At 35.3% G+C, this 26,972-nt stretch overlaps 1 protein-coding gene across 3 annotated transcripts in view; it reads left to right on the top strand.

Annotated features, from left to right (window-relative positions):
• CDH10 (cadherin 10) overlaps nt 1–26,972 on the top strand; it is a 99,513-nt gene that overhangs the window by 51,292 nt on the left and 21,249 nt on the right. For all 3 annotated transcript variants that reach the window (XM_042048751.1, XM_042048750.1, XM_042048752.1), the window contains exons 3-5: nt 12,288–12,582; nt 24,467–24,586; nt 25,193–25,360. In XM_042048751.1, coding sequence (XP_041904685.1) covers nt 12,288–12,582; nt 24,467–24,586; nt 25,193–25,360 — 583 coding nt within the window. The remainder of the gene's footprint in view (nt 1–12,287; nt 12,583–24,466; nt 24,587–25,192; nt 25,361–26,972) is intronic.

Here is a 26,972-nt window from a genome sequence, read left to right on the forward strand (position 1 = left end):
TAAGAAGTTAAAAGTTGATGTTTACCCTTTTAAAATGTCTTCCTGCTGGAAGGTTTTTGTTATATTTATAAGAGTGTTTTTGTCTTTGAAGAGAACTAAAAATAAGCTGAAGCATGCTAAACCATGACAAAAGACTATAATGGCAAGTTCTTCCAAAGCCTCTAATACCTTCTTTTTTGAGGCAGTAAGTATCTGAAGTCCCTGAAGACAGAGTAGGATTTACTTGCAGGGGTAAATAAACATCATTGTCCAACTCATCAGTGTTACTTTCTCAAACAATTATTTGTTTCCTGAGTTTCTCAATGGCTATTTACTTCAGAGCATTAAAGGAGGACAAGACCACTTTGTCCTTTAATTTTACAATATTTTGGTCTGTAGCAATTTTAAATGTATAACCCGAGATCAGTTCCTACACTCTTCAAGCCTGAGAACAGAAGCTGTCTTGTTTTTGTTTCAAAGATTCAATTCACAGACCATCCAGTTGCCTGAAAGGCATGTACAAAGGTACCTTACACATCTGAACACACTTCAGAGCTTAGAAAATTATTAGTGAATAGTTAGGAGGCTTGGTATGCTAAAAAGGCATGTGTGAAGAGATTTATGCAAAGAGCTAGATGGAAATATATAAGCTGAACAAAGAAAAATAATGTTCTGGGATATTCATGGTATTGTAGTTTTTAAAACTATGAAGTTGCAACAATTGCTGCGCTGTAAACTCAGATGACTGGGCATGCAAAATTTGAGTGGGAAAAGATTCTGCATACTTGCAAGGACGTGTAACAGCTGAAGAAAACCTTGGTGCTCAACAGCAATTCTGTTCATCTCCTCTGTTCTCCTTATCAAGGTTGTAGAAAACCTTTGCTTCTTCATATTAGCTTGCACAGATACTCTGTGCCTTTCTTCTGTTTCCTAGATCTATGGCCTACAGTCCAGTTATGCTACCTGGATTTAGAATTTTTGTTTTACACACAATGCAGACCCATACCAAATTAACTTTTCTGGTGACATTTTTATTTAGGCAGTAGTGTAGGTGCTCTCCCTGCCTCTGAAATTTTATTCCTTCAATCCTGCTGTTCCTTTAAACTTGCTGAAGTATGCATCTCAAAGCAGTTGCAGGGGAAGACATAAGCATATTAAGCTTACTCTTGGTGTAAAGTTAGGAGTAATCATACTGTCCTTCACTGCCAATGTTTTGGTGATCTGAGGGGTTTTTAGGTCCTGGTTGGGTTTTCTTTTGTTGAGAATGTTTGTCCTTTCTTAATAATTCTCAAGCAAGTACTCTTTCCTATCATGTAGTTTAGAAACTGGTTTATGTTACCAAAGTTCTTTTCTGTGTTTTATTCCTAAAATGTTTAAATAGGTTTTTTTTAGTAATTATATGTAATTTAGAAGTACATATATTACAATATAGGGATTAATAGAATAAATTATACTTGATATACAGAAACATCGAGTAGTAATACAGATTTCTTCTTTCTATATTAAGAACCCCATCCTCTAATAACAATGTTTGCATATCCATTTTGAGGTATGACATTTGCTGCAAAGTATGCATAAATTCAAATTTTTGAGGCTCCATGCTGATGATTGTAAATTCCATTATAAATGGTATCCTTAGGAATTAGAAATATTTAAGAAATGTTATTTTTGAGTGAATATAATAATAGGCAACTATTACTACCTAGGCAATCTTGGATAGAAATTACCTATCTTAGTACTAAATTATTAAAATTATATTGATATTTTAAGTTTTGACAGTGAAAAAAATTGACTAATGCAACTCTGTGAGAGGTGAGGTTAATAGGGAGAGAAAAAGAGAGTTCTATTTTTTAAATTTTGCTTTAATGAGTAGGAATTTAAAGAAATGTCATGAAAATCCATTTTGAGAAAGGAAACAGGAAAGAAAGATAGAATAAGGCAGTGTTCCAAGCCATGTTATTAAAATTTAAGAAAAGTTTTAATTAAGTGAAAGTACTTGTAAAATGTGAAATAATGTGGCAAGTAGAATATGGGAGCTGCAGGAGAGGCCACTTGGGTAGAGCCATACAGCAAATAAATACATATATGAGGAGACAGAAAAAAAAAGACCTTTTGTTAATTTATATTGGGTTTTTTACTTAAAAATTTTAACAGAATTCTCCATTCCTCTGGTACTTTTAAAATACCTGTCCCTTGTAAGAACTACTGTACAGCTACATTTTTACACAGTGTCGCTACTGAAGATGCCATAGAGGACTTAGAAATACCTCCAGCAATCAGCAGGGTATCTTAGGTCATTCATTCAAAAAGGATAATGAGACTGCTGTATACATAATACAGTTGGAATATATGGAAAGTGCTTAATGACCTATTTAGTTAGGTCAGGTTATGTGACAGACCATTCTCTATGTGTCAGGAGTGGCATGTTGTCTACTAAAAGCCAAGTAAAATAAATAGAATAGCTAGAGGACTGCTGATGGCTGTGCCACTGGAAAGAGCTGCACAGGATTAATCAAGGCTCATCATTTAAGAATAATGGAAGAGATTTCAGTAATACTGATGTATTTCCTAGGAAAGGATAATGACATGCTATAGAAAACAAAGTCATTAAAGGAGTAAGGAATACTATTTCAAGTGCCATGTAAGTCTATATACCATAAAAGAGAAGCAGGAAGTTTTCCAGGGATAGTTTAGAATTCTTTTTACTATGTAAAGAAGAAAGTAGGAGCAAATAATACACAAGGCAAGAGCTAAAGCTCTGTGAAAATGAACTAATTCTGGGGAAAAAAAAAAAGGCAATGTAAAGGATTTTCTTTTGTTCTATAGACAAAATATAAAACCCCACACAAAGAAAATGAAACACCAGCAGCATAATGAATATAGTGTACTTTATTAGCAATTAGGAAAAGGGAGATTAAGTAAAGGGTGCTTTTGATGTCTTACAAATGTCAGTAAATGTCACAGAAGCTTTATGGAAATACTGGCTGGGCCTATCAGCTGATTACCACAGTTCACGTAAATTAGAAATAATCTTTCATCAGTGATGTAGTCCACAGAACACATTTTCTTTAAACCAGCAATTAACATTGCAAGGGAAAATAATTACTGTGGAGTACAGTTCTTAATTTGTGTCACTGATGATCAGGAAGGGCTTTTTGTCCCCAGTAAGAGTATTTGAGGAATAGAGTTCACTGGGGCTGATGATGTTGTCTTTTATGTATACACACATAACATACAATTCTCTGTGTCATTTGTGCCAGGATTTATATCCAAATCTGGTTGTTTTGCTATTTTGCACTCTGATAGTGGAATGAAATATGCTGCTTTGGTAGGAAAAGTTTAAATTGTGATTATAGCTACCTACAAAGTGTTAATAGAAACATGATTGAATTCAATTAAATTTCATCATGTGATTGTAATTCCCTATGATGTGCCCACAAGATGTCTACAAAGCACCATTGTGGATAAATCCCCAAACTGTCTCCAGGACCTCAGCATGCTGGGATTCCATTCTTAAATGCCTATATAGTAAATCATGAGGTGTGGGGAATAAACACAGTGAGTTAAAAATCTGCATACAGCTGCAGTACCATGGTTTCATTGGGATTATGGATATTTGGTGAAATGACTTCCTTGACTGGAGTGTTGCAATGGTGGGATACAGGCTCCTTTGGAAGGATGGGAAGGAAAGACAAAGTGAGGGAGTTGCTCTTTATGTGAGAGAGCAGCTACAGTACATGGAACTCTGCTCGGGGATGGGAGAGGAGCCAATGGAGAGTTTATGGATTAGGATTAAAAGGAGGACAGGCAAAGGCGACTTTATTATGGGTGCTTGCTATAGGCCACTTGATGAAGAAAAACAAGTGGATGCGGCTCTCGAAAAACAGATAGGAATGGCCTCATATGCACAGCAGGCTGAGAGAGGGGGTCCTTCCTCCCTGCTCAACACGTGCAAGGCCATGCCTGGAGTCCTGTGTCCAGGTCTAGGCATCCCAATACAAGAGATGAACACTCTGGAGAGAGTCCAGTAAAGAATGATTAAGGCGGTGGAGCACCTCACATACGAGGGAAGGCTGAGAGAGCTGCAACTCTGTGCACCAGAGGAGAGAAGGCTCAGGGAGTTCTTATCAATGCACACAAACACCTGAGGGGAGGGTGCAAAGAGGACAGAGCCAGCCTCTTTTCTGAGTTGCCCAGTGACAGGACCAAAGGCAATGGGTGCAAACCAAAAAGCAAGAGGTTCCTCTGAACATCAGGAAACACTTTTGCCCTGTGAGGGTGACTGAGCAGTGGCACAACCATTCTGCAATGTAACTTTATGTAATGATTTAAATTATAATTCTTTATTTAGTAACTGATATATAGATAGGATTTTTCTTGAGAATACTATTCCCTAGAAAAACAGATTTAATAATTTAGTAGAAGAAGAGGAAAACTTGACAGAAAAATAAAAATATGAGTTGCATTTAAGAGTTTAAAGATATTCCCCATCTCTTCTATCACCAATCCACATTTAATACCTTGACTACCAGTTTAGGGTTATAAGATTTCTCTCCCAGCTGTAGTCTCATTGATTTCAACATGATATAAATGAAGTCGGGATTGATGCAGGACATCTTTATCCCTCATTGTTTTAATTGCTATGATTAGATATAGTAACAATTCAGATTCATCAGAAGTCTCCTGAAAGGTATGAAAAAATACGTAAACTCTCTCTCTTTCCCTCTCTTTCCTTCCTTGGGATTGAGTTTAATAATACTACTATATTATCATGGATATCACTGTTTTGGAGATGATTAAAATGGTTTTCGTTCCTTAATTCTGATATACAGCCTCTGCTGAAGTTGACATTTTCCACTTCCTGGGTTGACAGACATTGTCAGTCAGTTCTGTGTGATAAATAGAGAGTATACATGAGGAGAAAATGCATCACAAAGGCAGAAAACCTTCAAACTCTTACCATTTTACATGTTACAATGATTTCAGACAGAAACAAAGACAATCTTGTGTAACATATTTTTAAGTGGCCTCCAGCAGTAGGTGAAATAAACTAAGCATCAATATTTTAAATGTGTTCTGCTTTTGTTTTAAAAAATTCAATGCTTTATATGTATAGTGCAAACTGTACATTAGGATATATAAAAAATAATTCTGTTTTAATGGCTATTTTAGGAAATGGTTATTTTTAGGCTACTTTAGGAAAACATACATATGTTTTAATAAAATAATTCTTCTTTGCAAAAAAACTCCAAACTGACAATTGGTTCTTACAACCACTTTGTTTTGATTAATGTAGAGAGTATAAGTGGTGACTTTTCCTAAAAAAAAACCCTTAAACTAAACAGACAAACCTCTAATTTTTAAAATACATGAAGCTATTGTGAATTCAGTAAAAGAAAAGCATGTGTTGTTTTAGCATATTTGCCTTCCTAGGCTGTTCCTTGGTGGAATAGGGAGATTGTTCTGGAAACTACTTAATCCCTTATAAAATATTTAGTGCAGATTTTTATTTTAGTCAAAAACAGCCAAAAAACATAACACATAAAAAATATGGATATTAAAAAAACCTCCAACCAAGTCTGAGGAAAATCTTATCAAACGTATTTTCATTCTGAGACCACAGGATAGTGTACAGAGTCTACTCATAGAAGTAGAAATGTAGGCTTGTGCCAAGTTGATTTCAGCAGCAGGAGAACCAAACAATGTTTCTTTGTTCAGTCCAGCGTTTTAATGAATGGGGACCTGAACAACTGCCATAGGTCAGGTTTCTTTTTTTCTTTTTAACACAAGAATTCCCTTCTGCTTACTCATACCCGGACATCTATTGGAGGTGCCAGGAAGTAAGGGCACTTCAGGTCCACTGGCACTTCTCTGCTTTCTGTCTTTACCTGATGTACAGGCTGTATTTATTACATTAAAATTGGAAAACAATATGAATATTGGCTTATGAAATAACTTTTTGGTGTATGGCATTCAATTAGTCTTCCATCTTAGCTCAATGCTTCTGTGTCTTCTGGAGTGGAAGCTGCCACAACCTAATGAAGCTGAAACTTTCTTGTTTTAACTCTCTGAACATCAGCTAAAGATCTTGGCTTGTGGAGGGAGTTTGGGTATTGGTATATTGACTTAGTGCATCTATGAAAGACCTTTTGCTGCTGCTCATATGATGTGTCTTTAAAAAAAATCCTGCCTTTCTCACCTGAAATCTTAGAATATTTTGTCAGTGACAAGACCATCTACCTGCTCTGACTTTTCCCTTTAGAATAAGCTACAGTAATAGGAAAAAGATATAAATCTACTGATGAAAAAATCTATTTGCTGTATGGTTAGTTTCTGGAAACTGAGAACTCTCAAGATTATATCCATAGTGAAGATTGTAGGGGGCTGTGAAAATAATATTTCTATTTATGTGATAGATATTATTACATCCAGGGATGTGGAAAGAAATGCTAAAAAAAAATTACTAATTATAATTTATCTCTTACCATTTTAAAACATTGGTAAGAACAAACACAAATTTTGAACAACAAGGAACTGCTGTGATCTTTATCAATAAAAATGGTGGAAAATATTTTTATCTTTCCTTTTGACAGTGAATCAAGTTAAGCAAATACAGTCTAAAAATGCATTGCAGACTGGAGTTTTCATTTCCGCTTCTTACAAAAGAATTTCAGAATACTCCTCATCTTACATTACTTGTTGTGCTTCCATTTTAGTTTGTTCACCCCTTACCCTTCCCAGTCTCACAAAGCATTGTTTGAAATCGGTCTTTTTCTTTTCTGCCCATCTTCTCTTAAATAACACACAGTAGAACAGCCCTGGCAAACGGACGATATAACTGAGTGAGAAAATTTAATGTGTGACAAGTCTCAATAAAACTTAGTGCAAATTACAGAATCACTGAAAAGAGTTGCTTAAAAGGTTACCTTTCAGATAAATTTAAATAAGTGAACCTCTTTGGTGAGTAAAATATGGCTTAAAGCCATGACAGTTAAATCTGCCAACTGAGGGAATACCACACAGGACTATGAGCTGGTCTTTTACAGCTTTACTTACTGAAAATCTTTTACAGTAAGTGCAGCTAATGTTAAACAACTGCATCATTTAACAGTTCAGTTCATGATGCTTAAAATAAATATATCCATTGTGGAAACTCTATATCAATTATTTTTTGTTAACTTCATGTCAAATCTGGCAACTGTTGTGACAATGTTTAGAGAGACAATCATTATTATTCAACTAAGTATCCAGTCAAGCTGCTAATATTAAATGTGCACTAGAACACTGAGTGAAATGGCAAATGCTTCCATGGTGTGTTTTGGCTTCACATTGCTAATATAATTACTTAGAAAAAAGCTAATAGGTTACAATTTGTCCTCAGAATGAGGAGACATTCAAAGCTTATTTGAATAAAATCTAAAAGATAGAGTAATTTAAGAGTGTACTGAGGTCTCATTGTTAATGTGATACTTGGATAAAATTGAAATACCGACACATTGCAGAAGAAAGTAGAAAAAAAAATGCTGCATTATACAATTAAAAATGGCTACTATAAAGTAAGAGAGTAAGAGTGCATTTAATAGGTTAATATTAAAATAGTCTGTCATTTTGCAAAGGCTGCAAAAACTTTAAACTGTATTGGAAAATGTCCTATACATTATAGCCTATTAAATTAAGATTTAAAAAACACTTGAACTGTATTAATGCCTACAGTAAGTTTTCTAACTAAAGGGAAGTTTCTTAATACAGTCATATCTGGTGTCTAGTTATTTGAATACCAATCACTAAAAACTCATAGAGGGACTTCTGAATTTGAAATTCAAATAGAAATAGGTGTGACAAATCTTAAAGTCTTTATCTGGCATTGTCATAAATCATTTTGAATTCCAGAAGTAGCTTGTGTGATAAAATAGATCTGACTAGCCCAATCTTCTCTCTGTTTTTCACAGTAGCATCTTGTCGCTTTTTGGTGAAAATAGGGTTAGCACTTTGTATGCTATTAGAAAAAAAGTCCACATACTTTATATTCATTCTGGGAGATTTCAGAATTTAGTGGAATTCATGGAGGAAGGTGGGGAGAAACCCTAAATTTCTGAGTGGACAGGTTTAGTTTGAATCACTGGATGCCAATTAACATGGATTTCTTGTGTTGTAATTTTCAAGTAATTTCCAAAGCGGAATAATTATGTTGTTCAACTAAAGTCTTTTGAAAGTATTTTTACAAAGGTCTTTTACAGATCTAAAAAGTTGTTGAGCTGAATTTGATTGGGGTATCTTTTCATGAACTCATTTTGTTTATGGTTGCACTTACCCTAAAGAAGAATATAATATGTTAATTAACTCTGGGGTTTTTTCCTGCAGTTGAAGAAAAAGTATATCTGTCTCTTAAAACCTGTTTTTGTCTCTGTCTTGGATTGGTAATTCAGTTTCATTTTTAAGTATTCACATAACACTCCATTTTGTGGCCCTCTGTAAATATTATCTTCTGTTTAACAAGACCTTCCTTTTCTATTTATATGAAATCCTTCTGGATTAAAAAGTTTGTTCAACCAATTTAGATAGAAGATATGCAAAAATGTCTTTCATGGTAATTGCAATTTCTGTATGATGAAACAGGGCTATATAAAATAATACCAGCTGACATTCTGATTTCCTGTAAAGTGAGAAAAAATGTACCTAAAATACATATACCAGTGCAGCTGAAAAGGGAAGCATTTCTGTAGAAGAACAGCAAGAAATAGGAGTTTGCAAAATATCAGTGACAGATATGAAAACAAAACCACATCTTCACAGCTGATCATTTTGCGCAATGAAATTGCTAAACGAAACAGATGTCTTTCTGTTTCTCAGCTTGGCTGACATGAATCACAGATGCCCATTAGCCAAAATAACTATAGGAAACACTTTATACTAAAAGTAGCAGAGAAATATTTCGCAGAACATTTTTTTAGTACTTGAGTAAAATGAAAAAGCTCTGCAGCGCTGATTGACACACTGCTCATGCATTTCAAAGCTGGGTAATGATTCACTGTAAAGGGCTGTGAAGCACACTGGGCAGCCTTTAGTCTCCTTGATTCCTCTAGTAACATCTGGATTGAATTAAGAGATAAAAAAACAAAATGAGAGACATTCTCTTTCCTTGTTTATATATACTGTGCATTTTCACCCCTTGAATTATATCTGGAAGACTTGCTCATTGTATCTATAGCTTGTGTTTCCTGATCACCCCAAAAGACCTTTGGAAATGTTATTCTGAATTTGAAGTTTTTCTACAAGAACTCTGGACTCTTATGTATATGCATACAATTTAAATTGGATTGCCAAAGGCATTATTAACATTTTTTTAAACAACACAGTGTTATAGCTTAAAGTGTTCTTCTAAGCTATGAAGGTTGGTATTCCTTTTAAACATGTTACTGTGAAATGCAACTCTCATCTCCCTAGAAGTCTTTATGTGGATGTTTCAGTCTTTTACTCAGCTCCCCTTCCAGACTTTTGGCTAATATATGTGTGGGAAAAAACAAACAAACAGTCAAAAGATCCCCAACAATCCACACAAACCAAAAAACCCACACAAGTATAAAGTTTGAATTTGGCAGAGGTAATAGGTTAATAATTTTGTGGGCATAAAAAATAATTTCCAAATTACCTTACTAAGATTTACACATAGCTACAGGAGAGGCAGTGGAAAGCCATAGAAAATGATAGTACCTTACATATTAGACAAATAAGTATATTAAAAGATCTTTTCATGCTGAATTGGATCGAAATATAATCGTTCAAAAGCTTCATAGTTTTTAGTTCAGGGATTTTCTTAGTTTTCTGATTTAGTTCTCCTCACTACTCTGTTCAGGCTTGTAGTGCCAGGCAACATTTTAAGGCACCAGAATATGATTATTGGGATTGCTAAATTATTTTACGAATTCCTGGCATGGTTTTGTTAACTATCACTCTCCAAAACAATTTCCATGCATCATTTGTACATTAAATTTGTCCAAACACTCTTGCTGGGAACTGTTTGCATGGAGTTATGCTATTCTGGAGATAGCTTATTAGAATGGGTTTTGTCAGACTGCTAACTGGTTTCTGAGTCAAAAAACAGATATTGCAGCATCGATACATTATTGTCAACTTTTGTGAGAATTTACCAGACCTGGCTTTGGAAAGCATCTGGGAAAACTGCAATGTGCCCATTTAAAGATCCCTCTCAAACAGGACCTTATTTTATATTTTTGTCAGACATCTAAGGAAGAGGAGCCTCTTATCATGCTCTTCATCACTCTTGCTGTGAAAATATTTCATAGAGTGGTCATGGACCAGCAGCAAGTTCCTAGGACCAAAATGTTTTAGAAGATGAAATTATATTCTAGGAAGACATGGAGGAGAAAACACTTAACGACTACTTACACTAAATGACCTTTTAAAATGGGACACAGCCTGGAAGATACTGTTGAGTCCCTTAAAAAGAAGGGTGAAAGGGTTAATTGGAGGCGTGAAAGGTCACAGTTTTTGTGGACCATCAAGGGAGGAGACTGAGGAATTAAAGTTCACTTTAAAAATTCATTCCTCAGAAGAGGCTTGAGGATGGCTTGAAATCTTCAGTTTGAAGTCATCAAGAGAAATAGAAGCAAAAGAAAGAAATATATTTATTTGCAAAAGATTTTTCTTAACATCTACCTTCCTACTCTTTATTTTTGGTGGAGTTTCCTATTTTTTTTATTTATTGTAGAATGAAAAGAAGCAGTAAGAAAATACTCACTTCGTAAAGTAAACATACATGTGTGTAGTGTAAGAGAAGTTTAATAGCTCTAAATACTTTGTAGAAAATCAAAGTTCAGAACATAACAGTATTCAAATTTCTACCATGAAGGGTTTGATCCAAGATTCCTGGTGAGTTCTGTCTGTTCCACATGTTTCAAGTCTGTGGGAAATGTTCAGTGTTTGAAAATTTTTCACAACATAGAAGTTTACTGTTTGACTTCGGCTTATCCTACCAGCCCACTCTGTATGTTTGGTTTCAGCACAAAAGACAAGGAACGACACATTCAAAATAATATAGTATATAATAATTGAATATTTTTACTTCTAATACTTTAAATGGGTGCTATGGAAGACAATACAAAGGGATCATAGATGAAAAAGAGAAATATATTCTTGGCTGCATAGCAAGGGGGATATTTATACTATGAGGCATGTATGACATTTTTCATGATCTGAAATGTAAGCTTAAACTAACCGAAGCTCTTCACATGACTGAATATAATCTTACTGCAGATCTAATCGATGTTGTTATTATATGTTTAAATAACTATTTTTAGAAATAAAAAATGCACTAGTTCTGTCAAACTTTTTGGAATATTCTGATATTTCTTGGGTGTGACTTTAAAAAAAGTTTTTATATTTGCATTTCATTTTTGTTAAAAGAGCTTCTGCTTGATTTGATCCTTCTGCTGAAGTCAAAAGTAAGTTTAAAGACAGAATATATTTCATGGTGAAAATAAATCTGAGTGCCAGTTTCTTTCAGTTAATTATAAAATCAATGAGATTGGAAAGACCTTTCCAACAAGGTGATGAGATAAATTATGCTAACTGTATCCAAAAGACCAAATAAGCCATCATCCACACTACTGTACTGAACAAAAAAACATAATTGAATATTTTTTTATATAAAGACGGTCAGGGCAGCAAGTTATATATGAGAAGTCAAGCTTTATACAACTTATATAATGGGTGTTAAATCAGTATTGAATGCTTAATAAATTTGGGGTTTTTTTTCCTTTAGGCTATTTACATTAGTTGATGGAGTGAAAGTGATAATGACTTAAAATGAAATGTTCCCCAATCTAGGAGAACTATAAATAATATGAAATGAAATTTTAAAAAATTATTATTTCATGAAACCAGTGGTTCTGTTTTCCTTAATTGTCTTGTATTTAGCCATGTTCTTTATCTGCTTAGTGAATTTACAACTAGCACAGCAGTTGTGAATTTTTAATAGGATCTCTTCAAGGAAAGAAAAGGTCAGTATTAACATAAAAATATACTTTAAGAACTGTGGTGCAAAGGTTTCTTAGCAGAGAACAGGTGTTGCTGCAAAAGCAAAATCTGCCAGAATAGTCAAGTGAAAAGATGCTTGGAGCTAAGTTAGGAAACACTGTCTGTCAGTCAGGGTGAATGAAAATTACTTTCTTAAGGGTATTAACCACATTTTTTACAAACAGAATAATTTAACATATAATAATGTTTTTTTTTAAAACCTCCATCTGTTTCATTGCTTCTAAACAAAATTCTGTATTCTTCCATTTCAGCTTCATTCTGACCAGGATAAGGGAGATGGATCCCTCAAATACATTTTGTCAGGAGATGGGGCTGGTACTCTTTTTATAATTGATGAGAAAACAGGAGACATTCATGCAACTCGGAGAATTGACAGGGAAGAGAAAGCCTTTTACACCCTGCGTGCCCAAGCTATCAACAGAAGAACTCTAAGACCAGTGGAACCTGAATCTGAGTTTGTCATCAAGATCCATGACATCAATGACAATGAACCAACATTTCCAGAAGAAATTTATACTGCTAGTGTTCCTGAAATGTCAGTAGTAGGTGAGTTCTCTGTACTGAAGCACTGTTCTCCATTACTTGACAAATTATTTCCCTGTCCTCTCAAAAGTCAGTCATGTAGAATTCTACCTGATGACTTAAGTAATTTTCATTTTGACTTGTTTGTTCAAATATTGAAATTGCATCCAGAAACAGACTTCTATTATCTGAGATCTATTTCTACTTGGAACATCCAAATTATTAGCTTTACAGTTCTTTGGAATATAAATATTAATAGATAGTAGGTAATGGTGAATCATCCTCCTCCTCAAGAACTGTTAGAATAAGATGACTAAATTAGCCTGTTGAAAGCTCAATAAATTTTTTTCTTTCATTTTCACTGGAAGTTTCCAGTGGTGATAAGAACTGAACGGAGAGCTGTCGCCACTCTCTCTGTGGCTGAGGAAAATTATATATTGACTCATGTGATGTTGATGCACTGTCTGAAGGTAGACACCCTCTTTATTTTCTTTTTTTCACTTTTTTACTGTATACCCAAATCCTCTTGTACTTTCACACCCTCCTTTAACTCCATCCATGAATGAAGCCTTCAAGAATATTAAACAGTTGTTTGAGTAAATCTTTTTCTGTTTGCAACGTATTTTCAGTTCTTATCTTAAGTACAAAGTTGTGGCCTGGATCATGCCAGCTGGTGAATTTTATAAACAATAACATTTTGGAATATGAGCTATTATTGATATTAGTGCATACAATTCTTTAGGAATAATTTTGAAAAACTTAAAAATATATGAAGTTTATTTTAAAAATTAGTTTTAATTTATTCACTGTGTAACTGTAGCTACTATAATGTTAAATTCTAAAAATTCAGAAAACAAACAATAAATTCAATGTAACTTTTGGCTATTATTAGGATTTTAATTACTTCCACTGCCTGAATAGATCAAACAGGTGTTTTAGATTACTAAATTAGCCTGTTGAGATGATTAGTTTTTGAGACGTTTTATATACACAGATATTGAAGATTTAGTACTTACCTTCCTGGGCCTTAGAAAACGCTAAAAGAGAAAAAAAAAACTATTGAAAGAGAATGACCTCAGCAAATCTGTGCAGCAATGTATGGAAGCATAACACCAATAGTTTTTTATTCTTAATATCTCAATCTGCTTTCAGTTTGTGGTTGAATAATTTTTAAAAGTTCCAGCATTCAGCAAGTCGTTTTTATTATAAAGCAAAATAAATTTTAAAAAAAGAAAGATAAAAAAAATCTGACAGATGATTATGTAGGCCTGCACTGAAATGTCATCAAATCAGTCCATGTAAAGAGAAGAATTGAAAAGTCTTCCACCTTTACTGTTCCAAAATCTAATAAAATGTCATACAAAGTTACTAATGGACTGATCAGTTCTAAATTTCCATAAACATATACAGCTTTAGGTAGAGCATCTTGAAAGTGCATCCTGACAGAACATTGCTGCGTTTTCTAGAGAAGCCTATGGCAAGATTACAGTAGGGTTGAAAAAGTATGGCTTAGAGTTTCCACTTTATTTCTCATGTTCTTTCTATAAATTACAGAATGCATTGTTTAAAATGTGATTGGAAACATTTAAAAAAGTTACTCAGTGTTTTCATTAAATATTATGCAAATATATAATATTCAGTTATAATCTATAGATTCCTAATTTTATCGGTCTCAATTCCAAAAACATCATCTTTCTCTTTAAGTGTTCTCAAACATTCACGGCATTATTTCAATGATTCTAAAGTATTCAGATTCCAAGATTCCAGTGTATTTGTACATCTGTATATAGATGATAAAATTTTGAAACTGCAAAATTTCAGCATTGAAACAACAACAAAAAAGAGATAAGATGATAAGAAAACTGTATAGAAAAATAAAGAGCAACAAAAAAAAAGCTTGGGTGCACTTAGTGTTTTAACCTTGTATCTTGCATAAATAGCTGTGCTGAAACAAATGGACTTTATTCTGTCAAAAAAATGGAAATAATTTAGAGAATTATAACTCAGTTCAAATCTATCATGTTCCTGGATTTCATAAATGTGGCCATTCAGCTGCTAGAGTGACTGACTGACTACCCGATAGGTAGAATTTTCTTTTACCTTTATTACTTTTAGCTTTATGGCTGATCCCTAGAGGTATATGTTCATCTGTGGTGCATGAGAGAATGACGTGATTTTATAAAGTATTCATCAAAGTTGATTCATTTCTTAATAACACTAATTTAATTATCCAACTTAAAAAAATCTACTCAGTAATCTCAAAACTAAAGGCTGAATGTAGAAGGGGAGAAATCTTCTAAAAGAATAAGCTGCATGAAACTTTTGAGAAAATTAATTAGAAGATTGAGAAAATTAATTAGAGATTGTGAAGTCATTATGTTAAAATTCTTCACATATTTGTACATTAATAATATACTATCACATCATTAATTACAAAATATTTTTAAATTAGTATTTTTCTGACATTGTACAATTCAAGCATTTTTAGTACAGCAGCCTACATGAGAAATTTATGAAAGAAGAAACAATTATATTTTTTTATGACAATTGCACTTCCCCATCCAAAGGAAAATAGGAAGAAATTCCTGCATTTCTCTATTTTTATCTCTCCACATTATTTTTTTTTTTTTTTTAGTTATATTATTTTGAGCAGCCCATTACTTGCCCAGTACAGTTGGCCACGGGCTAAGAAAGTGTTAGGTTTGATGTAAGGAATGCAGATAGAAATTGCAGTCTTGGATGTTATTGCATTGTTGCATTGAATGTCTCCTGCAGTACCCACTTCTGTGAGAATGTAGAAACATTTAATCTTTCTATAAGTGTCTGGAAACATTAAGCAGAGTTTAGGATAATAAGTATTTTCTCAGTGGTATGTCCCAGAAAGAGAAATGACAAAGCTAAATTACTATGGCCCTTACCTGAGTATGTACGAGTTATATGGTTCTATAAAAAGTATGATACTATCAGGACTGTAATATTTTCATTACCTAATCCAGCATAGTCAACACAGTATGGCACTGTGCTATACATTGGGAGTCTGAGAGAGAGATTACTGGAACCACACCCTGCCTTTCCTGGGTCAGACCTGTCAAGCAGACAGCACATCATGTGAAGGATTCCCTATCCTCACTCTGTTCCACTTAGCTGAGTGCAGTGACTTAAGGGATAGGGGAGAACAGTGACAAGCTCCTGCCCAGTCCTGCAGGTGCATCTATTCCATGACTACCTCACTGTTGCAGGTGTCCCTGCATAACAGGCGGGGAAGGTGCTGACCTCACCTCTCTGCTGATTTGCAATAGGACACACAAAAACGGAATGAAACTGTGTCAAGGGAAGCTCAGACTTGACATTAGGAAAAGGTTCTTCATTGAGACATTGGTCAGTCACTGGAACAGGCTCCCCAGGAAAGTGTCAGAGTGTATTGAATGCTTTCCTTAGTCATTTGGTTAAGTTTTAGGTAGTCCCTTGAGAAGCAGGAAGTTGGACTTGATGATCCTTATGGGTCCTTTCCAATTCGGTATATTATGTGATTCTATGATAGAATTATCCACTAAAATCCACATCATTATTTTTATAGAATGACTTGCACTCCTGCTACTATTGGTACAACCAAGTTTGATAGTTTACTGTTATCCTAGGTTACAATGTAAGATGTAACCAAAAGCAAGTATTGTATTATCATCTTCACAAGCTGTTAAAGCAGGTGGGGCAGTGTTTGTTACCTCCTACCATGATTCATCCCTGATAACTCCCTCCAGGGGCTATCTCTGTTAATGGGCAATCAGGGACTCACCGCATGACTCACAGAATTACATCAACCCATTGTGAGATGCTCTGCCCAGGGGGAGGAGCCAAGCGTTCCTACTTGGATATAATCTGGGGTTTGGAACAGTAGGAGCAGCCCTTACCTATGGGACTCTCAGAGGACAAGAGCTACACCACTGGACCTTCAGGTGAAGACCAGACCCTTTTCTACAGGATCACTGCTTCAACAGGACCACTTCATCTGGACTGCTACCACCACCCTGACTAACAGGGTGTTGCTGCAGTACCGTCCTGTGGCTAGCACATTGTCCTGGTACCAAGAAAACTGCTGCCTGCCCCAAGCGGGACAGATGGAGTCCAATGGTGGCATGGGGGAAGCCGGCAAAGCACCTGCTTGTGTTCGCCTGGCTCCCTGATGGCTAGGCGTGCGGAGGAGGCAGGATAAAGCGGAGGGACTCCACGTGGGGGAACAGAGTTCATTGCAGGGTAGAAACCCACGATGAAAGACCCAGCCACCTACCTGCCAGGCTGGTTTTCTACCCCGACAAGCAAGCATGGAAAACACACAGTAACCAATGATACATCAGCCAGGGGGTGTTACAAGGGTGGGGAGAAGGGATTACAGCCCATGGGGAAAGTGGTAGGAGGGGAGGAGTAACATAGACCAATTAGCTGCTGAAGAACACAGAATTCTTTGGAAATACAACCGGATATGAGAAATAGGAGGAAGGGAGAGCTGCAGCTACAGGTAAGGCACAGATCCCAGCCTCTTGGGTGCTCTGTTAAGGCTTTTGGGGCCGGCCCTCAGGTTGGTCATGGTTCACCACAACAGGGTGTCAGGTTATATCCTGACTCTGTTGGTGTTCTTGTACTATTGCATTTATTTTAATTTTCCTATTAAATTATAATCCTGAGTTGTGATCTCCCACCGGTTTCTTTTCAAGCTAGCACAACTATCAATCAGATACAAAGGCTGGACCACTAGAAAGACACACAAACATACCCACACAGTATTTTATAAAATTTCAGTTTATTCAAACTGACTTCATAGAGAAAGACCCTTTTATATATAAGTAGGATGGGTGAGTGGCAATAGTAAAATGGGGTGAAAAGCAAAATAAAAGACATGTCACTTTCATTATCAAAGATGAAAGAGGACCTACTGCAGATAGATGGTAACAGACATCAGATGTCATGCCTCTTATTGGAGGACACAACACTAGAATAATTCTCTTTGTTCATTGTTTCGAATTCCTGTAGATGTTGTCATCATCTTTTATATGTATTTTTTACCACACAAGTGATGTTTTATAGATAATAAATATTTGTTCTTTTTTTTTTTTTTTTGTTATACTTTAAATCCATGTCAGTCTTTAATACGACTAATAACTTACAACTTGTATCTGTGCCTTTTATTTATGCTATTCTGTGACTGCGTTCTCAAAACCTCTGCTATCACCTGGTGACTGGCATTCTCAGTCCTGGTACTGAATACCGATGTTTCAAATGGGCTTAATCTTATCTTTACTTTAAGCAGTGTTAAAAACCCAAAAAGTCAACAATTCTGCAGTTTTGCCACTGTGTTGTCTATTTCTATGCATCTATACTTGAGCCACAATGATGAGGTGTTCATATGAACCCTGTATGCACTTACCTGAACACCAGAAAGACGACAAACAGGGTATCACATAATACAAAGAAAATAAATAAATGCTTATGTAGAAAAACTTGAAGTGATTGAAATCTGTGCACCCTTGGAGTACAGGATTTGCTCCATCCTGAAGTGCCCTGTACTAGAAGGAACTATAAGATGATCAGGAGGTCAGAAAAACACTATGAAGCCTTTATCTATTCCATATGCCTCTATCTTTAAGGTAGCAAATCGTGATGTAGCCATACACCAGCCTCTTTCAGACCACAAACAGCAGATTTCTTCCTCGGGCTGTGGTACCAGATGGGTACCTGAGAATATGGCTATTATCAAATAGAGTGCCTTGACAAGAACAATTCTTTGTTCTTGTTCATCTTTCTTCTGTTGCTCATTAAACATAGAAAATAGAGACAAATGGGCCAACTTCAGGATCTTGCAGCTGGATCGATATCCTAGAAGACAACTTATTCTCCTGAAGTCTTTGTACTGATTACTGGATATTTCATCTTCTTTCACTCTTTCCTTTCCTTACTTTCAGAGTTTATGACCCAGAATATTCTTAAGGTTTTGACAACAGTCTTCTGCTCTATCATATTTTTCACCTATCTCTTTCTGCTCATTTGGAGATTTCTTTTCAGAACTGCAGATAGTCTATTTTCCTTTAGATGGATTTTCCTGTGGATTTTGCCTATTAGCGTATTTTAGAAAAGTTTCCAGAACTTTTTATTTAGACTTCTTTTTATATATTTATATATCTTCACAGCCTATGTATCCTCTAATCATTCCTTATCCTTATTTCATCTTGTAAGTGTTCTACTTCTAAATTATCAGTATAAGCTTCGGAAGATGTAACCTCCTTCTGGGTATACATGTGATGTACAGGGTGCCCTGTTGGCCTGTCATCTCTACCTCTTTACATGCTTTTTCTTTGGACAGCAGTTAGAGCTCCTTAACTTTCTACCTTGGCTTCTTATATACTCCCTCATTAGTGCAGTTTACCAGTTTCCAATGCTTAGTCCTCTCTGCCACAGAGTTCATCTTACAACACTTCCTTCTGGTTTCCTATTAACAAAGATATTTTAAAATCTTTTTTTTTCATATTAAGTTCTCTCAGCAAGCCCTTTTGCATCTTCTGACTTATGACATTTCAAAAACACAAATTATTATATTTTTAGATTTTCTACAAAGCTTGATTTCACTCTGCACACAAATCCTGCCAAAAGGAGATGGGACAAAAAATAATAAAAAAAAAAAGTAAAGCAAAAATAACCTAAGATGAAACATTATTTTTCCTTTAAAAGGACATCTTAAAAGAGTTGAAATTATCCACTTCTGTGCTTGTTTACAACTTATTGTTTTCTAAGTTGCATGAGTACCATGTAGTCAAAGATCTTTCTGACATTGAGTTCTCTGAAAATGCAGCCCTTTTCAGTTCTTTTCTGTATTCTGCAGCTTGAAATAGATTATTTCAAGGGAAAACATGTGTCATTATTTCTGGGGAAAATAGGTGTCATTATTTCCTGTCTTTTCCACCAGAAAGAGCAGAAAATTTCTATTAATTTGTCTTGTTATTTGTATGGATAATTTACTATGGAGGGTACTTGCTCTAGTTAAATATCACATAACTCAGCTGGGAGTAAAGAAACCAAAATCTAAGTTTAGAATCCAGCTCTACAGTGGATATTTTGTGTATTCCTTTTCCTAGATAATTATCTCTGGTGATTTTTATCTAATATGTATGCATCACAAAATGAATTGTGAGGTCGAAGTAATTAATACTTGTACTGTGTTTGAAGATGCTTGCAGCAAACATCAGCAAGGGCCAAATATATTAATTACTGTTATAGTCCTAGACCCTGGGGAGAGTCAAACACTATAATTAAAGTTATGTTAAAATATGCCTTCTGAGAGCTACAATAATCTGACAAAAGACTGTTTGTTTCTGGGCCAGGTTTACCACTGTTGAATTCTAGTTCACGGTATCGTAAAATTGGCGATTATGCAAGGAGAAAATAACAGAATTCACTGGTATGTTATTAATAAGGTACATGGTGCCATATTAATAGAGCCATAGAACTGTTTGAGTTGGAATGGACCTTAAAGATCTTCTCGTTCCAACACCCACTTGGTTGTTCAAAGCCCCATCCAGCCAGGCATTGAACACTGCCAAGGATGGGACATCCAGAGCTTCTCTGGGCAACCTGCTTGTCCCAGTTTGAGACAAATTTGGAGGAATGTCCAAATTTGAACGTCCTCTGATAGAAGGCAGGTTACAGCCACCCCCACCCACCAGGTTCAGGAAAAATTTTCTTCGGAGGAAAGTGAAAGGAAAAAACTATTTATTTAAAAGACACAATGCACAATGGAAAAGAATGATGCCAGATAATAAAACCTCGCTCTGTGGAGAGAACCTGCTGTGGAGAGAACCTGATAAGATTTTAGAGTCCTTTCTTTGGTGTGGTCTCTCTCTCTCCTATTCGGAGCCAGGTTGGCCTGGGCCCCTCCAGGCCACAGTGTAAGGTCTCCTGGTGTGTTCCGGTGTTGTTGAACAGTCCAGAAGAGAAGAAGAAGAAACCAAAGTACCAGGAAAACAAAGGAGTTTAACTCTCCATCTTTCTCTTCCAAGAAAAGGAGCCAAGAGCTGGGAAAAACAGGAAGGTGCTTGCCTTCTCTCTGCAGCAGCAGCAGCAGCAACTAGCTTTGTGTCCTTGGAGCACAAACTGCTTTGAAAAGTTTGTCTGGCTTTTTTTCTTTCTCTCACACCCAGTTTTAAAGATGCAGAAAGGCACAGGAATCATGTCTGGGCATAGGGTGGTGATAGGGGATACACATCATAAAGTCATCCCAAGACAGTTTCAGTGTCTCACCACCCTCATGTGGGGAGAGATAAGATAGAACTGGGTTATGGGCTGTGGGACGTGCCTGCAGAAGCACATGGCAGCACAAAGGAGCACATGGCAGCACACAGAGGCTTGTCTCCACCGGACCCTGGGGTAAGAAGGTGTCACAGGGAAGACCCCTGCGGAGAGGAGCCTGCCGGGAGCTGACGGACGGGTGAACAGCGCTTGATCTCCCCATGGAAGGACATTTAGAAATTGTGTTGCTGACGTGGCAACATGGGGTAGGTCACATAGTGAGAATTACCATGTAAGGAAATACTGTGACTTCAAAAAGTAAATAAAACCAGCTTGTTTCTTTGAATAAACAATTCAGTTTCCCTGCTGGTCTGGGTCCGTGTCTCAGTCACTCTCACCCTCACAATAAAGAATTTCTTCTTTATATGTAATCTAAACCTGGTCTTTTTCAGTTTGAAGCCATTTCCCCTTGTCCTATCCCTACATGCCATTGTAAAATGTCCATCTCCATCTGTCTGGTATGTTATCAGTGTCTCCTTTATGCACTCCGATAGAGTTCAGATCAGGCTTTAAATTCTGAAGTCAACTACCTTCATCAGAAGTAACCTGTGACTATGTAAAAGAGCAAGGTCTAGACCAAGTGATGATCACTAAGTGATCTCTATACTGTAGTTTTTAAGCCCTGGCACAACTGATCATCTTCAATGCCTTTGGATTTCTGGTCCAGGTTTCAGACCAGAATAAACAATATATTTGTTTTATTGAGCATCAGTGGTCTTCAGTGTACTGAAGCAAAGCAAAACCAGCTGGTGGTTCAGCAGCTGATGTTCACAATGTAATTGGTACACTGCTAGCACTACTCCTGTTCACTTCTTGACGTGGCTTCTGTCAGGTTTTTAATAGGGAATTGCTGATCCCCCTGTGGAAGCCTAGAGAACACATCTCTTTTCCTCTCATAGCAAGGGCCAAGATCAAAGGAGAGTTCTGCATCCTGAATGGCACTCGGAAGTGTAGTGGTGCCCTTGCACTTCTCCTGCCAACTACCTGACCCATAAAAGCCAAAGAGCAGAGGTAACGTTAAAAAGTAAAGTTCATCCTTACTGCTTTTGGTTAATGGAGAGTATACTGTCTTGATCATAACCCACCAATTGCAGTGTGATAGTGATGAAATTAAGGAGCACAAGTCTCTTCCCACAGACTTTAAAGGGAATAGGTGCAAATCTTCAGTTCTCAGAAGTGTCTGATAGATTTTTTGGGGTGGACATATGCATCCATGCTCATTGCAGCTAGAGAGAAGCACAGATGATATAATTTGCTCTGTCTCATTGCATGTGTACTGAGATAGTAATAATTAATATATGTTCATTATGACACTCAAGGCAGCAGTAACTGCTAGACATATATTATTACATTTAAAATGGAACTATTTTAATATATTTTAAAGTTATTAAATATGTTCTTCGGTTTGCTTCCAAATTCTTCTTCAAAGTTGATTCTCCTTATTTTTTTAAACTAAAATGAAATAAAAGTCTCATACAATTGACCTATTAATAGATATGTCTCGTTTGCACAAATGAAGGAGATGTGAAAACTAGGAAAAGAGACAAAGTATTTCCTTTCATGGATTTGCACTGTAGAGGTTTCTGATTAATACATCATGCTGTTGTGACATGACCTTGATTATGACTGTTCTCTGTTTTTATGGATATGAAAGGGAGTTGTAAACTTTATGTGTATAATCCCATGTTGGTCAGTGTACTCAGTGGCTTGGGGTTTTTTTTGCCTTTTTTTTAAACTTGCAGCACTCCAGTTACTGAACATGATTTGTCTTATCCTTCTTTTACACAACTCTACTATTTCAGAGAAAATGTTCTTTAGGAACAAGTATACATTCTAGCACTGCAGTTTGATATATAGTAGGATGATCCAAAAGTGCATTTCATAAACAAGACAACACTCCTCAGAACTTAAATATATTCAACAAAAAGGCCATTCACCTTTAAACAGAATACTTGTATAGACATATATCTACAAATGGGGTTTGGTGTGGCAGAATACATGAGACATTTTTGAATGGTAGAGACAAAACTTTTAGAACAGATCTATCATCCCTACATTCTTATTTTTAAAAAAAAAAAGTTCAGATTTTCAGGTTCAGCCATGTTTCAGATGGTCACTAAAGCAATCTTTAATACAATAGAAAGTTATTTTAACTTACTTTCTTTATACTGTTGTAGCATTTTTTTATATTTTAAAATTTTATTTTGTGTTTGGGGCTTTTCTCTCTTAAGTCCGTGATTCATTTCATTTTAATATGGAATAATATAACCACGAAAATGCCTGTTTTGCCTTCTTTATGAGATACCAGTACTTTCGGGGACGCACTGAAAGAAGTATTTCTATTCTCTAGCAGTTGAGAACTGAAAATTTCTGAGAACTCATCTCTGTTTCAACAGTTAGGCACATGCTCATTCCCTTGATACTGGTGCTGTGATTGAACAATTTACTTGTTAAAAGCATATTTGTCATCATGTCATGAAATCCCAAATAAATGGAGAAATAGCGTTTGTTCCTGCTCATTTTTCTATGTATGTTAGAATAAATATATAGTATAGAAAGACGAGAGGGAATAAATAGTTGTGCCACAGGCCTTGGATTTACAGGTGCTTTATTTCATTTTTGGCAGTATTTGGTGGGGAAAAGAATTTTGAAAGAATTGGGATAAAAGGAGAAACAAGTTTTAAAGTCTTCTGATCCTCAGATTAGCCTATGGCTAGCCAGTCATGTGCATATGATGATGGTTTTTTCCCTTTTTTTTTCAGTTCTTTCCTATATGCTTAAAATAGTATTTGCACTTTATGGATGCACAGTAGGAGAGATTCTTGTCCATACTTTATTCCTCTGATGGAAGAGTTGAACAGGATGTAGAAAATATTTTGATTGAGGAAAAACCGTCAGCAGTAATGGCAAACATTTCATGTTTTGAAGGACTGGTATATTCTACTAAAATTTAGAGGTCTTTAAGGCTAGGAAAGTTTCTGTAGCCTAAATAATCAGCAGATTTCAAAGTTCATGTGAAAATGTTTCTTCTGGTAGTATCTATCTATAGTAACACTTAGAAAGCAGGGAGAACTGATGACTTGTTTTTCACAACTTCCATTGACCTGTTTAATCATCTTTGTCTGTCATATTCCTGCATGTATAGTTTCATATCATCCTGATATTACTGAACAAAGCAAAAGGAAAAAAAAAACAAACTACAAAACACCCCAAACCCATTCTAGGCAATGGAAAGCAGGTATTTATTGCAATTAAAAAAAAAAAATCTTCTGAAAAGAGGATGTGAATACAAGAAATTATTGTAACTAGGTAAGGATAAGAATTAATCTCAGACATAGCTATTGTTTACATTTTCTGATTAAATCTTAATCACACGTGGGATTAGGGAAGTTTAGTTTTAATTTGTTTAGAAGGAGATGCAAAATTAACCTGATGTTGATTATAAGATCACAAATATATTTGGAAAATCCAATCGATATTAGCTGAAATTTTCTTTGGTGTCTGTTGGAATGGAAATTGATGCTCTAAGATCTCCACATAGTGTCATGTGAAACTAAGTTGGCTTTGGATGTTTCAGGTACTTCTGTGGTCCAAGTTACAGCTACTGATGCTGATGACCCTTCATATGGAAACAGTGCCAGAATAATTTACAGCATACTTCAAGGGCAGCCATATTTCTCTGTGGAACCAGAAACAGGTCATGAAAATTTTGATTATTTTCATTTATCATAAACTTTAAATTCTTTCATTTAAAAGACCTTAGGTCACCTAAAGATTTTATTTTTAAAGCCTAACAGAAATGAAAGAACATTTCTTGCTTTTTTCTCATGATGTATAATTTTTATAATACATATAAAAAATCAAGAGTTATTACAGCTGAAATTATTAAGTATAAGTGATTTTACAGCAGTACTATTTATAGATTAAGATCTAAATAACATTTCTGATAAAGGCAAGAATAAAGGTTTCTTCTTAGAAAATATTGTTCTTTTTTTTCTAATGATTCTACTTGGATTAATAGAAGGTGATCTTTCTCCTAAACCTTATGCATAAATATCTTGAATCATTTTTAGCGTGAAACTGGAAAGGGACCTGTGATGTAAACCTAAGTATTCAACCAAGACATAGCCTGTACTAAAGACTATAGACTAAAGACTATAATTATAAGTAGACTATGATAAAACTTACGGACAGAAATGTGTACCTTGAAACATTAAATGAATATTTTAGAAATATGTTTGAAGACTAATACAAAAAAAAGATGCATCATTAGCGATTTTATTTTTCAATGTATTTCTTTCAGGTATCATCAGAACTGCGTTGCCAAACATGAACAGAGAAAACAGGGAGCAGTACCAAGTAGTTATCCAGGCAAAGGACATGGGAGGCCAGATGGGTGGATTATCAGGGACCACCACCGTGAACATCACACTGACTGATGTCAACGACAATCCACCTCGCTTCCCCCAGAGTAAGCTGCATTTAATAGTTGACTTGTGCTATAAGAGTTAAGCAATCACCATCTGGTTTAATTTAGAGTAAATCTAGATTATGGGGCACACATAAACAAAAGGCTTATGTGCTGATTATTATTATTAAAGCAGTATATTAAATGTTACAGCATTTGTTTGTTAGAAAACAGTTACATGATCAAATATAACTGCAGTAAATCTGGAATACCTCCCAATAATATGGGGAGCAATAGTAGGTGGACTCATAAGAGCATTAGAGCAATGTTTTTTTCTTTCCATACCTATTGCTTAAATCCTACATGCTCTCCCACTGGCAAATAAAACATGTTGTAATTCTAGATATGCAGAAATGTTTGAATTGAAGTATCTGCTTAAGTATTTAATCATGAAGAACGTGGAAAAAAATTACTTGAAGAGAATCAAACAGATTTGTACTTTTTCAGCTATAAGAGCTATAAAACATCATAGAAAATTTCCCAAATTAAAGTAAATGACATTTAACTTTTTTAGGGTTTTTTACAGCTTTAGTGGAGGTTTTTATAATGTTTTTTGCCTTTTGATAATACAGCTGTCAAGACTTTTTATCCTCAAACTAAAATGTTAAAATGTTCTTGGTCTCTATCTAATATGGGAATACTAAACTATGTAACATCAAACTTATAACAGTTAAGCATTTTAAATACATTTGAGGCCTTTTGAATAAATTGAAGTTGCAATACTTACAGGATGATTTAGACTTACTTGATACGTAAAGGATTTAGAGTATCCTCACCACATATTTTATATGTTCTGTATAATTCTACTCAATCCAGTAGTTACTGATGCACTCTTCTGGATCAAAATAACAGAATCAGCTTCAAATTATGCTCTTTATGGCACAACTGGAGTATGTAATTTTGTTCAATTTAATATTGCAGTTAATATATATGTGTTTAGCTAAGATGTTTTGCAGCACGTCATTTCACTTACACACTTGAAATAAAAAAATCATGCACCATTGAGTAATTAGAATTTGTGTATTTCTACAAGTGTTCTGTTCTGAGCAGAATTTATTGTTAATTTATAATTTTATTTTCTTTTTTTCCCCTCAACTTTTTTATTTATTATCTTTATTGTTTCCCTTTGTATATAGAAGATTATGGTATTTCCATTGGTGTGTAGGAGAGGAATGCTGTATTACTCCTTTCTGGACATACTGAAGAAGACTACTCAAAGAGGTGTCATGTTCAAAGCCTTACAGAAAAAAAAACCCGGTTAAACTTAAGACAGCATAAAAGACTCAAAAGTGCATACTTATGTTTTTCTTTCTTTTTTCTTGTTTCTCTAAGAGTGTACTAAATTAGAAGTCAGAATGATGGAATCAACTTTCTGGACCATTTTTACATGACTCACCTGGGAGTCCAACATAATGTTTGAGTGAGAGGAGGATTTGATGTAGCATCTCTGCATTTTTCTTTAATGCCAGCTTAAATCAGATTTGTCATTTGCTTTAAGGAGACTTAATTTTACTCTCATGGGCTTTTGATGTTGTTGGTTTTTTTTCTCTCTGTTTTCTCTCTGACAATTTCTTTGTTAGATAGAAATGTATGTTTCATTGAAGATGAAAAATAA

The sequence above is a fragment of the Corvus kubaryi genome, unplaced genomic scaffold (genome assembly GCF_017639235.1).
Source record: "Corvus kubaryi isolate FWS band 111438036 unplaced genomic scaffold, C.kubaryi_AGA036_p1.0 68, whole genome shotgun sequence".
Taxonomy (NCBI): domain Eukaryota; kingdom Metazoa; phylum Chordata; class Aves; order Passeriformes; family Corvidae; genus Corvus; species Corvus kubaryi.